Genomic DNA, 19,017 nt, shown 5'->3' with positions numbered 1-19,017 from the left:
CTAGAATACTTTTTTATGATATTCTAATATTTAGAGATAGGATATTTGAGTTTTCTTAAGCTGTATGCCATAATCAGCAATATTAAAATAATAAAAGGCTTGCAATATTTCAGTTGATTTGTAATGAATCCAGAATGTATGACATTTTTGTTTTTTTAATTGCATTACAGAAAATAAAGAACTTTATCACAATATTCTAATTTTCTGAGACAGTCCTGTATGTGGATTCTTGGTCCGAATTTCCATAAAACCCAATTAAGTCACCATTGAGTAATAGAATGAAAAACTCTTTATTTCCACCTTGAACACAGCAGTGTTTTTCCTGACTGCTTTTGCATGTATTAATAACACATACACACATATTTTTGAACATGTTTTGAATATCAGAGTAAAAACAACATGGAAACATTGCACTTTTGCCCCTTTGGACAGTTAAAACTAATGCATGGATCATTTGAAAAGCTGCAACAGTGCAAACAGTAATTGCAGGATGACATTGTATGCCTGTAACAAAATATAAAACATTCAAATCATTTTTTAAATTGTCACGTTACGTACACGGTACGTACAACAAATGACGGAACGTCATAGTGAAAAAAAATAAAAATAAATGTTGCCCCTTTTTGACAGTCAAAGTATGGCTCATGTGAAATGTTGCATTCATAATGTAAAAAATAGGATATGTGAAAGGGTGGGAACATTGAGGACAGAAGGACCCGGCCTGCTTACGGAGGCCCAGGGCCAGGGGTCACCTGATGACCTTCACAGAATCTCTGCCATCACACTGCCATCACCTATGTGTGAAAGGCTAAGTAACAATTGCGTTCGGTTTGCATGCACAAGAACACTTTGCAGGTCACACAGCGCACTCGGGTTCTTCCAGTGCAGCCTGGTTGTCTGCAGCGCATGGCATTCTTCAGGCCCATCATCTCTGGGAGGTGGGCATTAGCCCTCCTGCGGACCGAGACATGGGGCACCTCTGTCACATGACGTTTTACCCCTTGTTGTGCATCTTCTTCCTCTGATTGTTCCGATAGGTCAGCATCTGCACCGTGATGCTGGGCCAAGAGGATCTTTGCCATTTCCATACGGAACTCAAGGAACTGGATGGGTTTTGTCTTTGGTCCAGCACATATTGCATGGTCTTTGCGGTAGAGTAGCCAGCTGTTGGCTAAAGCCAGATCCGTGAAGTGCATGACCATCCGCATTGTCCACTTCTTAGTACGGGTGCTCATGCGATAGTAACTGATCATTCTTTCGATCAAGTCAACTCCACCCATCTTGGTATTGTACTCACGGACAATGCTTGGTCGCGAAACAGTGACATATTGTTTCAACCTCTTGTCCCAGCGCTGGCAGGTGTCCTCAGGCTGTGTACCATGAACAACAGACATCAGCAATACTGGCTTGTTGTCATACCACTTCACTACACACAGTTTTCCATCTTCAGCGGACACTTCTGATGAGGTACCTCTTCCTGCGCTTTTCATGGCTTTGTCACTGGGTAACTTGTCGTTCGCTCCAGCGAGTCGGTTCTTCATTATTGTACCAGTTATGTACAGCTCCTTCTCCATCATTTGTTGCGCACCTTTGATGGTGGTGAAGAACCGGTCACAATACACTTTTGTGCCGCGTTTCAGGGTTTGACAAAGACGCTCGATGACTAAGCTTCCCAAGCCCAGGCCCTCGGGTTCTTCGACCTTCTCGATCAGTGATTGTGTACCTTGATAGAGCTCAAAGTCAAGCACAATGCCATCTGCTGTAGCACACACAAAGTTCTTAATGCCAACTGGGTTGGGCTTCATTGGCAGATATTGTCTGTACGGACAGGCTCCCGTGAAGGGTATCATTTGCTCATCAATAGATGTGCAATCAGGTCGATTCAGAGACTTGCAGCCTCGCAGAATCCGCTCCAGAAAAGGCCCCACCTTCCAGAATTTGTCAGACATCTTCAGATCTTCAGGCACATCATCATCAATTACCACTTTTATTGCTCCCCTCAGTTTGAAGAATCTGGCACGCGTGAATCTGTCAGTGATGGCAGTGATTTTAAAGGCTTTGGACCAATACATCCTAATGGTTGGGTATCGGATGCAGGACATTAAAATACAGGTACCAAAAAAGTGGTAGACCTCATCGACTGACATGTTGAGTGGGTCCCCACTCCTAGACAGTGACATGGCATTAGAACATTCTGAAATCAGTGTCATCAGATCTCTATCGATGTACTGGTCAAAATACTCTAGTGGGGTCCAGCCATGTCTGTCCAGATCGCTTTCGTCCTGATGCTGATACTCCGCAAGGTTTGGCGTCAATGGAGTAGCCTTCCAGCGTATTCCACGTCCTGCACAACCAGAATCAGAATAAAATAGTATTTAGTATGTATAGTATTTATTGCAGTAAGTTACATTTTATCTATGTAAGCAAAAAAACTTGAATCTGTGTGGACGTTTACATGAAATTTGAAGATTTACCCTCAAGGCATGCTAAAATAATAACAATTACCTTGTTTGGACTCTCCCTTTTTATTTTTTTTGGTTTGGCTTGGTCCTGGTGTTGGCTCCTCAGAGTCATCTTCTGCACGATCAGTCTCAATCGGTACAGTTCGACATCGACGTCTGGGAGTGTGGGATGAACCTGTCCCTGTACTCTCTGTCCCTGTCAATGTAAATAAGCATTCTGCCTCCAATCCTTCACGTAGCCCTGAGGCCCTAACTACATAACATAAACACAAATCTACTGGGTCTTGACTAACCATTATCTGCACCACGGCGACGTTTATGTCCTCTGCTGTGCTCTGTGGGCTCAGGAATGGGGTCCTCATTGTCACTACTGTCACCCTCATCCTCACTGCTGCTTTCCTCCTGTGGTGATGGTTGGTAATTTGTATCCAGGATGGGATCATCATTGTCAGATAGGTCTAAATCTGACTTGTCTTCATCAATCAAGCCAAGTAGCTGCATAGCTTGGTGTAAAGAAAAACGCTCTGGAAATAAAAACAATGGATTTCAATGGTACTGTACAACGTTTTAATCCAACTAATGTATGTATGTATTTAGTGATTGAATTGTTATGTATTACATTTAGACAATGTACAGCCTTTTAGCTGCACCAGATATACTTGTTTTCTCATTTTACATGTGTGCATGTTTACTAGTATATTAGCTGTTTCGACGAGCTTCAGTCCATAAGTACACAAATGTGTACTTCATGTTTAGCGACATGTTACGTTCTTATTTTTACACTTTTTTTTCCAAATTTACTTGTCATGACAAATATCCAACGCTTATATAAATATCTAAATAAGAATAAGCCATGAAATAAGGCAGGACTTCTTACCTGATCGATGTTTGTGTCTGGAGTGGCCACTTGAATCATCCCTCGTATTTGCCGCCATCTTGAATTTTTACCATTGTATGTTATACTCTTCTGACACCACCAGATGGCAGTATAAGTGTCCACATATGTGGCTATAAGACCCCAATTCAGCAGTGTACACCATTGTGGACATAAGAGCTAAAAAGTGCTGTCCACGCATGTGACCACTAAGCCTTAAGAGGTTTTTAAGGTGTTAGGTTTGGAGTTAAGAGTTTAACGTTCAGAGTCAATGTACTACAATTACACTTACAGATTTGATTTATAGATATTTCGTTTTGACACTCGTTTTTAACACCAACTATTTGTCTAATGAGAGTTAAATATAAGGGATTTAACTCTATCAGGAGTATATTTAACTCTACTCTTGTTTAAACTTCACCAACACCAAAATATGAACTCTTCTCAATTTGCTGTGCAGGGCACAGCAGCCAATAGGGCTGCTCAAAGCAGCTTGACTCTGCGTTTCACTGTGTGGGATTGGTGGATGTGTCCGTCAAGGAAATCTCGGCCAGCAGCCATGTTGGTCTGAAATGACCAATGGACACTCGAGAAATCACTAAGGACCTACCCACCAAGAAAGAAAAACATAAACCACGTGTCTCCCATCAGTTTATGTCTGTGAGGAAGAAACAGACAGAGAAAATGCCTAAAAAAACATTACAGTTGCCGACTTCGCTAGAGATTTCGCAAGCAGCAGTGAAGATATAGCCTCAGAACCTGTAGTCTTCGACTCTTCTGAAGAAGAAGAATACAGGGACAACAAGGATCCATTTGGACAAGCAAGTGTAAATATTACAGTAATAGTGTACTTGCAATTTGTGGGGAATACCGCGAAAATGAACAATAGGTTTATTGATTTTTTTTTAAATTATTGATAGTCATGAACTTTTTCTTGGGACAAAATAGACTCCATTAGCAAACGTTTACTATGTGTTAACGTTATTTTGGTGTGTAAAATTGAGGTTACATGTGTAGATGATTAAATTAATAATTTACTCGTCCCACAACATAGACATTTACAGTGTCTATAGACATGTTTTTGCCATCGATTATTTTATTATACTGATTTGTACAGATGAGACTGTCATATATTTATTTATATGTGTGCCTGTGATTATTTTTACCATACTGTCTTGTACAGATGGGACTTTTGTATCAGATGTATGTGTGTCTGTGATTTTATACTGAATGTAAAGTAACTGTGTGTGAGAGAGAAAGAGAATCCTGTCCCACATCCCAAACTTTCTTTTTATGTGTGCATTGTTATTTGTGCTTGAGCAACATTTTACTTGAACTTTATTTCAATTAAATTAGTAGTAATTATTGTCCTACATTTTAATTTGTTTTACAGAGATGCTTCACAGCGGCCTGGGCCTAGTGGCCAACAGGCAGCGTTTATCCAGCAGCCAGAACATCCATCTGTGCCTGCCCCTAGGTCAAGATCTACCGTGGCTCAAGGGCCTTTACCAGAGCCATCACCACCAAGGACCAGTGGACCAGCATCACTAAAGCTGCCTCCACCTCCATCTGCGGCTGCCACCAGATCAAGATACACCTCGGCACAAAGGCTCCACCATCACCCTCACCTACACAGCAGCCAGACCCCTGTTTTGGAAGACAGACAAAGACCTTAACACTGTCTTGACATTTATAATGAATAGTTGGTTGAAAGTTTTGATGTTCAATATTGTAAATAGTGAGATTTTCCAGTTTATCATATTTATAATAAATTGTTGGTTGAAAAAAAAGTTTGAATGCTCAATTTGTGTTTGTACATATCACATGAACCTTGGTATGTAATATGAAGTCATTATTCAGTCCTAATGTATCTCAGTCCCTGCTGTGGGGAAAGTAGAGTGATAAACACCTGTTTTACTCAAAATTCAAATTTAATTTGTTTAATTTTAGACATGAATTACACATTTATATACAGTGTAATTCAAATATGTCACTACTTTTGTGTTCCTAAGACTTTGTTAACCAAATCTAAAACACCAATTCCTTTTGTTGAAATTAGTAAATTTTGTTTTTTCACAAGAGTTTTGAAGATTTTCCGGAAATCGGATGTCAAATGTTGAGCTTTAGAGATACTTATCTCATCACAGAGTGCTCTAAGGTGAGCAATTTGCATTTATAGCAAGACCAGAGATTGTCCTGAACATTTTGATATGTAACACATGGGGTGCCATGTATAACAAGTACATCTAAATGCACATGGCCATCTAAAAATCGAGTAAATACCCTTGGACTCCAGAGTGTTAAATTAGAAATCTGACAAAACATTTATATTGCTTGTTAACATCTAAATCAACCTTTTACATGGAAAAAACCCTCAACTTCACTGATGTGTAGGTCATCTAGTATCTAGTATTGTTTAATGGAATGCATATCAGTTTATTAAAGTCAATACTTCATTTATTTAAAACAATATCTTTCTTGATTCTTTGTACAGTATGAAAAAAAAAAAATGTGTGTATGTACCTGTGCTGAAGTTCACTGCTGAGTCCAGTTCTGTCTCTCACTCTCTGGTCCAGCCTGTCTGCATCACCTGGAAACTTTAAACAAACAGATATATATATATGTAAAGTACCATGTGTACAAACAATATATTGTATTCTCTTCTGTTGAACATGTTGGATTGTGTATTGTCTGAGTCAGGGTCCTTTTTATTTTACTGTAACTTTGGAAGAACAAAATAAATGCAATTAATAAGCTTCATTTTAACTTAAGCACACATAACGTCTGATCTAATATTTTTAACAAATCATCCCTAAAACATTTACTAGGCCAGTTGTTCCCAAAGTGGGGGGCGCGCCCACCCTGGGGGTCGCAGAGGCATGACAGGGGGGGAAATGGTTATTAACTAAAAAAGATTAAAAAAAGGAAAAATCATAATTTGAAAAAATATTGATTCGAAAAAAATATGATACAGTACTATTACGTCTGGGTCTCTGTGTCATTGAAGCTTGTGTGCGTGTGCGTGTGCGTGTGCGTGTGTGCGTGTGTGTGTGTGTGTCTGTGTCTGTGTCTGTGTGTGTGTGTGTGTGTGTGTGTGTGTGTGTGTGTGTGTGTGTGTGTGTGTGTGTGTGTGTGTGTGTGTGTGTGTGGAACGAGCTATTTTGTGTGCGTGCGCAAGAGAGAGAGTGCACCGGTACCGGAGATCGTAGTTGTTAGCTTCTGGTGCTAGCGAGCTACGCTAACGGATATAAAGAGTTTTTTCAACAACAAAGTGGAGGAGAGCCCTCTCCTGTCAGACTGAGAGACTCAGTGAACTCAAGGACTCTCTGAGTGTTAACTTTAGTCTAAGTTATTTCAGTGGGTCTCAAACGTTTTGGTCACGATTAATGTAAACAATTATTTTCGAGGCACACGTTTATATGATCATTATAGTTATAAAAAAATAAGAGATTAAATGAAAAACAGGTATGAAATACTATATGACAGTAAAAAAATAATAAAGTTTAAAAGGGTGATTTGTAAAATATCCATAAAGAAAAAGAAAATCTGTTTACAGTTCTGTTTCCAATGGGTGTTGAGAGATGTATCCATAGATCTCTTCATTTTGCTCTCAAAGTGCACCAGATTGATGCTTTTGACTTCAATATTTAAAAATAAATCTTCCCGGGGGAGCTTGCCCCCGAACCCCCTATGTGAGTTCCACACACCACCTATAAAAATAGCACTTTACCCCTGCTTACACCTATATGCCTCGAGCCTTCATTTTAACTGTCACACTGTGTATTTGCGTGGGGAGTGTTGCAGTAGAAAATTCCACTGTAGCGACCGGTACATTAATGGGAAACCCTAAATGTTTGAGCACCCTCTATGAAACGTCAAGCTACCCCACAGCACCCCAACATAAATGTAAAGCATTACACTCCTAGAATTAATATGTCATTTTTTTTATATCAAATTAATTGATAGTTCAGGCATTTATCAAACCTGGCAACTCTGGGCTTCCTGGCAGCTGTCAATCAAAGTCCAGTGGCTTCGCCCCAAAGTGTGAGAAACTTTTCACGCGCGCACAGACAGACTCCGCGAGCGAGTGAGGCTGACACTCCCGCGAGCGAGCAAGAGGGCTGTCTCTGCTCGCGGGGGTTTAATCTGCGCGCCAGGGTCATTTCATGCGCGTCTAAAAGCAAATTTTCCGCTCGTGAGTAGCTTGTTTTGCGCGCGAGAATATTGACCCAAATCTGACTCCATACTCGCGGAGTCTGTCTGCGCGCGTGTGAAAAGTTTCTCACACTTTGGGGCGGAGCCACTGGACTTTGATTGACAGCTGCCAGGAAGCCCAGAGTTGCCAGGTTTGATAAATGCCTGAACTATCAATTAATTTGATATATACAAAAATGACACATTAATTCTAGGAGTGTAATGCTTTTACAAACACTATAGTAATAATATGCATTCATTATGACAATATCATACTATTACTATAGGAGTGTTCTATAGTATGTTCAAAAAACAACTACAGAAACACTATACATTATACTATGGTAGTACTATTTAAAATGATATGGTCTTAATACGGAAACACCAAAAAAAACCTATAGTAGTACTTTTACAAACACTATAGTAATAATATGCATTTACTATGACAATATCATGATATTACTAGGAGTGTTCTATACAGTGGCGCCAGCAGGGGGGGCCAGGCCACCCTGATATATTTGTTGGCCCCCCACCACACACACCGCCTCGCCAGTCACGTATGCGTAGTAGTTTATCGGATATTTAACAACAAATACACAGCCAGCGAGTCGCTTGATTTGAGCTTCCAACGCTCATACTGCAGCCCCTCCCTCTCCCTCTGCTACCATGGTAACACTCTGATACTTGGCGCACCACTCTGATACTAGCCCGCACCACTCTGAGACTCGCACAGACAGCAGCAGGTTGCAGCAAAACGTTTCTTTCTACTGACTTGACAAAAATCCACCAGACTTCTAGAAGGTATACACTTGTTGCCTGTTAAGCCCCACAACAGTTTAGGCTTTAGTGTGTTAGCTTTAGGTAGCAAAAAACGGAGATATGCTTACCTTTAGCTGTTATTCTGATCAAAATGTGTGTTCAATGGCATTAAAACGAGAAAAACGCTGGAGGACCTGGAAAACAGGCTCGGGGCTCAGTAAAGGCTGGCTTGACTTCAGGTATAATTCTTCTGTAAACACACTTTGGCGGCTATCCTAGTTTAGCTTGCTAAGCTAACGTTAGCTGATGTCGGTATGCTGGGCTGGTGTAATGCGTGGGCTACTATTAATCACTGCTGTGTGTAATGTACATTTGCAGAAAATGAAGAGAAAGTCAACAGACATCTCTTCTTATTTTAAGAAGAAGATGAGTAAAAGAGAGACAGAGCTGGGAGGGGAGCAGCATCATAGGGCTAGTGAGGAGATTGCCATACATGCTAGAAAGTACATGTACACTGTAAAAAAAAAAACCCGTAAAAAAACGGTCAAAGTACTGGCAGCAGCGGCTGCCAAACAAAAACCCTTAAATTAAAGTAAAAGGAGAGACAGAGCTGGGAGGGGAGCAGCATCATAGGGCTAGTGAGGAGATGGCCATACATGCTAGAAAGTACATGTGAACTGTAAAAAAAAAAACCCGTAAAAAAACGGTCAAAGTACTGGCAGCAGCGGCTGCCAAACACAAACCCTTAAATTAAAGTAAAATACTTCAACTGAAATAAAGTGAATAAGCCATTAATTTACGGGAATTGTACTTAAAGATTTTACAGGAAAACACCGTAATTTTACAGATTTATCTGCTCTTTCTACAGTCAATAACCTTTAATAAAAGTACAGCACTAATACTTCTACGGGCAAATACTCTAATTTTACAGATTTAGCCTCTCTTTTTACAGTCAATAACCTTTAATAAAAGTACAGCACTAATACTTTAACGTGAAAACACTGTAATTTTACAGATGTATTTGCTCTTTTTACAGTCAATAACCTTTAATAAAAGTACAGCACTAATACTTCTACGGGCAAATACTCAAATTTTACATATTTAGCCTCTCTTTTTACAGTCAACAACCTTTAATAAAAGTACAGCACTAATACTTCTACGGGCAAATACTCTAATTTTACAGACTTAGCCTCTCTTTTTACACTCAATAACCTTTAATAAAAGTACAGCACTAAAACTTCTACGGGCAAAAAACCCGAAACAAAATGGTCAAATGACTGGCAGCAGCGGCTGCCAAACAAAAACCATAAAATTAAAGTAAAAATACTTTAACTGAAATAAAGTGCAAAAGCAATTAGTATACAGAAATTGTCCTTAAAGATTTGAGAGGAAACTTTCGTCTCTTTTCAAAATCCATTGTCTTAAAATGTTACATTAAAATACCTTAAATAAAGTTCTGATGAGAAAAACAGTTTTAAAAAAAAAAATGTATTAGATTTATCAAACACTAAAATAAATACAGAACCTAAAGTTCTACAGCTAGAATACTATTATTTTACAGCTTTTTTCTAACATTTTCCAATCAAACAGGTTCAATAAAATGACATCACAAAATGTTCTGTAGGAAACAATTACTCTGAAAACTTAAAATATAAAAATATTTGTAGAATTATAGTACAACTAATGAATACAGCATTTCATATTTAAACATCATACTTATAAACAGTAGAAACAAAAAGTAAGTATAATTTTTTAAGATTACTTTGAAACATTCTCAACTGAAAATAACAAAAATTGCAAAATGTATGTTCACATTGTCAATTTGAAGGAGCAGTGTGCAGGATTTAGTACGTCTAACAATGGGGATGTACAGATGTAGCGATTCATTTCAGACAGTTTGAAACGCGAGGGCCGTGATTGGTACGTGATCTGCCCTCGCTCAAGGGAAAACCTCCAGCTTGACTTGAGACCGCCCCCGTGATAGATAAATGTAATTATAATGAAGCCAGCTGCAATGGATCATTGATCCACCAGGGGGTGCAGTGGGGTTCCACACCGGAGCTCATGTGAAATAAAGTCAGATATAGTATGCTGGATGTACAGCAGAACTTTGTTAAGATCCATATGTCACGGATATCATACTACTGTGCTAAATAAGAGACATGTAATAATTTACAAAACATCACCATGCTGTTATTTAACAAAATAATTTCGTTATTCGAAAAAAACGAACGGGAGGAAATGCAGCCCGGCTCTCGATTTGTAATCCTAATTTAATCATCATCTTCACCACGATCATTTATGTTTATGTTCGCCGAATTGACATGAAATCACTGACACATATGAATATACTGTATTCAACTTCATTAAAACGTTATTAACGTGCCTAAACTCGGTAATTCACCAAAAATATGTATATTTTAATGGAGCCTCGTCGGCAGATCAGGATCCCAACGCGCAGCGGAGGGATCTTGGTCTGCATGACGGGTGTTATTTTCCCCATAAGGAACAAGTTGCTGCAAATTATCCCGCTTATTACATGGCCACATTCTCAACAAAGTAACGACATGACTCCCAATATTAATTGAAATGCTTTTATGGATTTATAAAATGTTTTTATTGATTTAAAAAATAGTTGTATGTATTGATTTAAATTGACATGCATCCGCTAAGAAAAATAGTCCGTTTTGTTACCGTTTTTTAAACAGTCTGAATGAAACGGCAGCTCTCAGCTGTGTATTTACACAACTAATGGCCCATCAACCACAGCTCTCTCCCCCCTCCCCCCCTGATCTTTCTTCTCCAGCAGCTAAATTAACGGTAGGTTACTCTGAGTGACCATAGACTGTATGTGACAAGCTTACAGTTAGTGACGTAACAACACCATAAAAGCTGGTGGGTTGAAAGCAATACGGGAGGTAAAAATAACTAGAATAATTGTAATTTATTTCTTGTGGCTTTTATGTTTTTAGGTATAAAATGTTATGTAATTCAGGCTTATAGTTCACCCTTCTCTAAAAGCCTTCAACAATGACAATATTCATAGTAATTTAATAAATCCTTCCAACACAAATTGTAAAAAATAGCCTACTGTAAGTTAAGAAATCATTCCAATATGTACATCTTCTGATGTAACAACAATAACATTATAAATAGTAACATAGCTGAACATGGTATTGCACATTTAGCTTTGAGTGTTACTGACGTGACATTTTTTTATTACATGAATTAAGGTGACTGAGGCTTTTTAACATACAGGGATGCAAACTCATCAGGTATGAAAAAGGTGACAAGGATCCGAGCCCCCGGCTCCCCCACCCCACGGAATAACAGAGGATTTTAGCAGTCAGAACAACTAAAGCAGCAGTGTTAATAATAACAGAAACGCCAAAGAGTCACATCTAATAGAAATATATAAAAGCATTTATTTTAAATTGTGTAGTAGTCAGTTTGTAATTTTGGCAGCACTGTTGAACATTTTGAAAATGTATTTACATGCCTCTGTGCAAAGCTTAAGTCTTTTTATCTTTATAGCCACATGGTGTAAAGTAACTAAGTTCATAAACTCAACAAGTACTATACTTGGGCACAATTTTGAGATACTTGTACTTTATTTAAGTATTTCAATGTTTTGCTACTTTGTTCTTCTACTCCACTACAGTTCAGAGGTACATGCTGTACTTTTCCTCCACTCCATGTATGTAATACCTTTAGTTACTTTACAGATGTGGATGAATGATGTGAAATATAATCAAGTGTTAAATCAGACTTTAGTTCCACCTGGAGTAAATCCACAAGCTACCCTGCAGTATAAAAAGTCATTCAAACTAGCTGCACCTTTACCAGCTTTGAGAACACTTTCATGATCAATCATTATAAAACATAATATCTATTATTCTGAAATGGACCAATCTGCACAATGGACTTTTACTGTCGCTACTTTCACTATATTTTGATGATAATACTTTTCTACTTTTACTTGAGGAACATTTTGAATGCAGGAATTTTACTGTAACAGAGTATTCCTACACTCTGGGACTATTACTTTTACTCAAGTACAAGATCTGAGTACTTCTACTTTTACTCAAGTACAAGACCTGAGTACTTCTACTTTTACTCTAGTACAAGATCTGTGTGCTTCTACTTTTACTCAAGTACAAGACCTGAGTGCTTCTACTTTTACTCAAGTACAAGATCTGTGTGCTTCTACTTTTACTCAAGTACAAGATCTGAGTACTTCCACTTTTACTCAAGTACAAGACCTGAGTACTTCTACTTTTACTCAAGTACAAGATCTGAGTACTTCTACTTTTACTCAAGTACAATATATATATACTTATACCACCTCTGTTTATAGCCTATGACAAAAACTATTAGAAATAGAAGGCTAAAGCGAATGTTAGCAGATAGTGACGATGTATGCTAGCTAGCTAGCTCAACGATTCCTTAAATAATATTGCCACAGAAAAACTTTTCAGTTCACATCACGCTCTGCCGCTCCGACAGGGAGCTCTGCTCTAAACACCTGAACGGCCCGTTCTAACAGCTGTTCACGAGCGGTCCAGTCTGTGCCACAGTGACTCCGGACGCGCAGTTAATATTAACGAACGCACCCGTAGGTAATGTAGCTGCTTAAACTAGACCATCATCTCGGAGCAGCAGAGCCTTATTATACATCCATGAGCAGAGCCGAGAGGCAGGAAGACTGGAGCACACAGCTCGCACTTCATTATAATATGTAAAAAAAGAACACCATGCGTGTCATGATGGCACATAACAGCTCACGGCCGCAGATTACTCCGGGTCCCAGACCCCCCCATACCCCTAAAATATTTTTATTGCAGATCTACATGAATCACACAAACGACTTATTCTGGATTCAAAACGGCGAATTTCGCCGAAAAGGTGACAAGTTTGCATCACTGAACATAGACAGAGCACAACTGAAACCTAACATCTGAAACGATGTAACAACATAATACACTTTTTGGGGATGTGAGGAGTGAGGGACACGGCTTAGAACGGGCGTGTCGCCTGGCAGGACAGGAGAGTGTGTGCACCAGTCTGCCTTGATCTATGAATTCATGTCCGTGACACTCACTGCTGCCCACAGCTGTTTTATAGAAGGAAAACCTCCTTCACTTCATGAAAGTGTTTTAACCACACACACCTCTACACACACATGACGGGTGTTATTTTCCCCATAAGGAACAAGTCGCTGCAAATTATCTCGCTTATTACACGGCCACATTCTCAACAAAGTAACGACATGACTCCCAATATTAATTTAAATGCTTTTATGGATTTAGAAAATGTTTTTATTGATTTAAAAAATAGTTTTATGTATTGATTTAAAAAATAGTTGTATGTATTGATTTAAATTGACATGCATCCGCTAGGAAAAATAGTCCGTTGTTACCGATTTTTAAACAGTCTGAATGAAACCCCAGCTCTCAGCTGTGTATTTACACAACTAATGGCCCATCAACCACAGCTCTCTCCCCCCCTCCCCCCCTGAACTTTCTTCTCCAGCAGCTAAATTAACGGTAGGTTACTCTGAGTGACAAGCTTACAGTCAGACACAACACTGTCATTGCAAGTGACCCTCAGTTAGTTGACTGTTATGTTCAACTGCTAAATTCTTTACAGATAAAAAAGGGCTTCTACTGTACCTAATTACCTTAACACTAGAACCGCCAGAGGTTTTTGTATAGGCCTAAACCTGTCAAATCCCGCTATTAGAATGCAATTTTTAACAACATAGAGTGCTACATAACACACTTTCAGGAAAAGTCACGGACTGGGAGATTTTAATATTTTATTGAAAAAAAGTTACATTGCACACACACAACACACATCAGACAAATTGACCCGATTGGTGGTTCTAGTGTTAAATAAACTCACGAATTAATGAAACCAGTTCAATACGCATTATTCTTATTCTTATCATTCTTTATGAGCGCAGAAATAGTCTTAAAATCAGATCTGTTTTTTAATGAAATCTGACGGCAGGCAGTTAGCTCTGATCACCTATGATAAATGCGCCTCACCTAATCGCTGGCCATTCAGCCACAGACACTGTTCGAAATGGGGGGAGCAAGGGGGAGCTTGGCTCCCCCGAAGAGGGAGGGAGCTCCCCTGAATGCTGACTTTGAGATAAATAGGGGGAGCCCAAAACAATCGTGCATATTTGTGTCACACAGATTAGAAATGTTGAGTTTCTGTAAATAACAGTTCTTGAAATAAATAATAGTTATTGTTCGTTACAGTTTCTGAATATTTGTTTTATATTTATGAATATGTCTGGGTGTTGCCATCTGTACGTGGCGGCGCTGCATTCTTACTTACGTTGCTATGGTTATGGCGGTGATGCCGGCGCGGTATTTGAAATGTTCATATTGATATTTTTTTAACTCTGGCTTTGTAATAAAAAATATGGCAAAACGAAAACAGCCAAGCATCACAGCTTTTGGATTCACAAGCAAAGAAGCGAAGGAGTCTAAAAATGACAACGTGAACAGAAAACAACTTTTAGTTGGCCGGCTGTAAGCGGCGTTAGGGTCGAGCTTGACAGCTCCACGCCGAGGGAGAGGCCTGCCGATGCGGAGCCTGAAGAGGCTTCAACAACGGCCACATCCGCCGGCATAGTGACACCGTCTGTATTAGTAGAAGAGTGCTTTTATAGTAATTGATCGCATCCGCGCTTCTGCGCCAGTCAACAGAGCGTGCGTGTGACATATTTAGTAGCAGGATGGGCTCTGAAAAATAGGGCTCCCTGAAAGCAAATGAGTAATTCGAAAACTGACAGAGCTCCCTCTATACAAATCAAACTGTCGACGGTGTGAAAGCACCTATTGTTTTAAATAATTGTCGGAATGTGACCTGTGAGCCTTCTGAATTACCGTGGGACAGCACATTCTAAACTAAAATGTTCAATCAATAAAGTAACATCTTATCTTATCTTAATAATATCTTCATATTAATAATAATAATAAATCATACAGTATGTGTCCGAAAGGGAGCAGGAGGAAGCAAACACAAAAATATACAAAAAATATACTGCATATTAAAGCAAACGATTGTAAAGGTAAAAGTATGAGCATAACAAATAAAGAAGTGTAATGTAAAAATTTACATTATAATTATGATTATTTAATATATAAAGACTATATTGTATTGAATTACAAGATTAGATATACTTTAGTTGATCTAAAATATTGATGTGTTCAAATGCTCTTCAAAACACAACTGAAAGTCCATGAAACTATAGGTTACTTACGTAACCCCAGTTCTCAGAGTAACATGAAGTGAGATGTCTCACTATGGGATGCGCCTCATCGCGGAGCAAACAGAAGCATCAATCTCATTACGCCAATCCTGATTGGCTGGTGATCTTGACGTCAGCGTCAGGGAATCTAACCCCTATAAGTAGCTTGCGCTACGCCGCATGCATCATTCAAAATAAGCACCTCTTCTCGCTTCACCATAGCAAGGAGGGCCCTCTGGTGAGACATCTCACTTCATGTTACTCTGAGAACTGGGGTTACGTAAGTAACCTATAGTTCTCATTCGTAACATTGACTCGAATCATTCGATGTCTCACTATGGGATATTGTAGCTCCCGTATTGCCAGACGAGCTTATCTCGAAAATCACCAAACCCAACCAGAATTTAACAGTTAGAGCTCTAACTCAGCAGGGGGCCCAGCACTGCATGGGCCACACTGGGAGCAGAGACGTCTAATCCGTAAAAGCGGACAAAAGTGAGCGGCGAGGACCAGCTCGCCGCTGCACAAATGTCTTGGATGGAAACACCCCTGAACAAAGCCCAGGATGTAGCCAGACCACGAGTCGAATGAGCACGCAAACCCGAAGGTGCCTGCAGACCCTGACTCGCGTAAGCCAAAGCAATTGCCTCCACAATCCAGTGAGAGAGCCGTTGCTTAGAAACAGGCTTGCCCTTCTGAGGGTTAGCCCAGGACACAAAGAGTTGGTCATTATGACGAAACTCTTTTGATCTGTCCATATAGGGGCGTAAAGCACGGACTGGACAGAGCAAAATCGGCTGCTGTTCCCCGGAGGGACACAGCAGCGGAGGAAATGCCTCAATGTCAATGGGGGTACATGAACCAACCACCTTAGGTATAAAGGCAGGGTTGGGCTTCAGCAACACTCTCGTTAACCCTCGGGCGAACTGAGTGCACGAAGGATGTACAGATAGCGCATGAATGTCACTGACTCGCTTGGCGGATGCCAGGGCCAGTAACAGCACTGTCTTGAGTGACAGGTGCTTCATGTCAGCTTCTTCCAGGGGCTCAAATTGGGCTCGAGTGAGCCCATCTAAAACCACTGCCAAGTCCCATAAGGGCACCAGTGACCTGGAAACAGGGAGGAGCCTGCGAGCTCCCTTCATAAAACGGCAGACCAGAGGATGTTGGCCGGCCGTCTTACCCTCAAAACCCACATGGCATGCAGCAATAGCAGCCAGGTAGACTTTGATCGTGGAGAAAGCTCTGTGTTTATCAATTAGGTCCTGTAGAAATGATAAAATCACTCCCACAGGGCATTGAAAAGAGGTGTGCCCTTTTTGAAGGCACCAGTCCTCAAACACCCTCCACTTACAGTCATAAAGAGACCTAGTGGAGGAAGCAGGAGGACCGGAGGCCAAATGTGCGCGAGCGCGTCCACGCCTAATGGTGCGTTTTGATCGCGCATTGAAAAGAAAAGCTGACAGTGAGCATTTTCTTTTGATGCGAACAGATCTACCGCGGCTCGGCCGTAACGCACCCACAGCTGGCTCACAACCATTGGATGTAGAGTCAAGTCTGCATATAGTGGTACACCTCGGGACAGGAGGTCTGCCCCGAGGTTCATCACACCCGGTACGTGCGTCGCTCTCAGAGAGAGGAGACGGCCGCAGCTCCACAAGATCAGTTTGCGTGCCAGCATGTGTAACTGGAGAGAGCGCAAACCCCCTTGTCGGTTTATATACGATATTGTGGTCGTATTGTCCATCCTCACAAGGACATGGTGTCCTCTGAGAAAAGGCAGAAAGCGTTTTAGGGTGAGGAACACCGCTAAAAGCTCCAGGTAATTTATGTGCGACCGCTGGAGGTCTCTGCTCCAGAGACCCCTCACCGGACGACCTTCGTAAATACCTCCCCAGCCTGTCAGACATGCGTCTGTGGTGACCACCTTCCGTGAAAGGACAGCACCCATAGGCACGCCCCGTACCAGAAAAGTCGGGTGCAGCCAGTGGCGCAGTGCCATTACGCATTTCACAGTAACCATCACTCTCCGTGCTCCATGACGCGCGGGGTTTAGTTTTAGAGCGGCTACCCAGCGCTGAAACTCCCTCATGTGTAACCGTCCCAGTCGTACAACCAGGATGGCTGACGCCATGAACCCCAGTAACCGCAGGCATGATCTGAAAAGAACATGTTTGCGCAGCTGGAAATGAGCGAGGCAAGCTCTAAAAGCTTTCACTCTTTCCGCTGACAGGCGGGCTGTAAAGGGCACCGAGTTCAGGTGTAAACCCAGGAAGAGTACAGTCTGTGCCGGGCACAACATGCTCTTTTCTGTGTTTATTATAAAACCCAGGTTGAGCAGGTGCTTTACGAGGACATTTGTCTGCGTAATAGCCTCCTGTTCCGACTGTGCGAGAAGCAGCCAGTCGTCTAGGTAGGTTGCCAGGCGAATACCCTGTTGTCTTAACGGGGCTATCGCGGCTTCCGTACATCGTACAAACACTCTTGGACTGAGAGACAGACCGAAGGGAAGTACTCTGTATTCGTAACAGATCCCCTGAAATGCGAACCTCAGATATTTCCTGTGTGGGTAATATACTGGGATGTGGAAATACGCATCTTTCAGGTCGACTGATGTAAACCAGTCGTTTTGTCGCACGAGACGCAGCAGAGATGTGTGAGTGAGCATTCTGAATTTGTATCTTCTTAGATATTTGTTCAGAGCCCTCAAATCTAGTATTGGCCGAATTCCGTTCCCTCCCCTTTTGGGAACGAGGAAATACTTGGAATAAAAGCTGCTCTGACTCCGCTCGGCGGGTATTATAGATATAGCCTTCTTTTCTAGAAGTGAGAGAATCTCTCTTTCTAGAATGTGGGCTGACTCCCCTCGGGCTTGTGAATACAGAACAACCGAGAAGCGAGGGGGGGTGACAGCGAATTGGAGTCTGTAGCCCCTTGTAACTGTCTTGAACACCCAAGCAGACGTTGTGAGCATCTTCCACTGTTCGCTCCTTAGAGCCAGCGGAGATGTCACGTCTTTTGCCCTCTGAGTCTCTATTTGTTGTGTTATGGGGCCCTCTAGTGTCTGAACACGGTGGTACCCCGATTTGACAGTCCCCACCGACACTGCGCATGCGCGTGACGGAGGTGCCTTCACAACCCCAGCCGGCACTGCGCCTGCACGTGACGGTGGTAGCCTCACAGCCCCAGTCGTTACTGCGCATGTGCGTGGCGACGGTGCCTTCACAGACCCGTTCATCGTCCGCCTTTTGAGAGAGGCCGTAGCTGCTCTCAAAAGGGGAACAAATGGCGGGCTGTTTATTGGTTCTGCAGCTGCCACTACTGATGAGCCCCAGACCGACACAGTGCGGGGCTCCATCTCTGTGGTGGACGCCCCCGTGTCCTGATTTCCGTCCGGTAAATCAGAGGACATGAGGGAGTCCTGACACGACAAGCTAGCTTGGCGTGCTAGCCGTCGGCGG

At 41.3% G+C, this 19,017-nt stretch overlaps 1 protein-coding gene across 1 annotated transcript; it reads right to left on the bottom strand.

Moving 5' to 3' along the window:
- Positions 1-271: 271 nt before the first annotated feature.
- On the bottom strand, positions 272-3,558 carry LOC307040736 (piggyBac transposable element-derived protein 3-like). The gene is made up of 4 exons (XM_079683864.1): positions 3,340-3,558; positions 2,756-2,986; positions 2,506-2,658; positions 272-2,344 (listed from the first exon to the last, which is right to left on the bottom strand). The coding sequence occupies exons 1-4, from the start codon at positions 3,395-3,397 to the stop codon at positions 795-797; spliced, it is 1,992 nt and encodes a 663-aa protein (XP_079539990.1). The 5' UTR covers positions 3,398-3,558; the 3' UTR covers positions 272-794.
- Positions 3,559-19,017: the final 15,459 nt, after the last annotated feature.

Source organism: Notothenia rossii (assembly GCF_949606895.1).
Source record: "Notothenia rossii genome assembly, chromosome: 5".
Taxonomy (NCBI): Eukaryota; Metazoa; Chordata; class Actinopteri; order Perciformes; family Nototheniidae; genus Notothenia; species Notothenia rossii.
The sequence above is the reverse complement of the archived record's forward strand: the minus strand, read 5'-3'. Positions and strand labels throughout refer to the sequence as shown.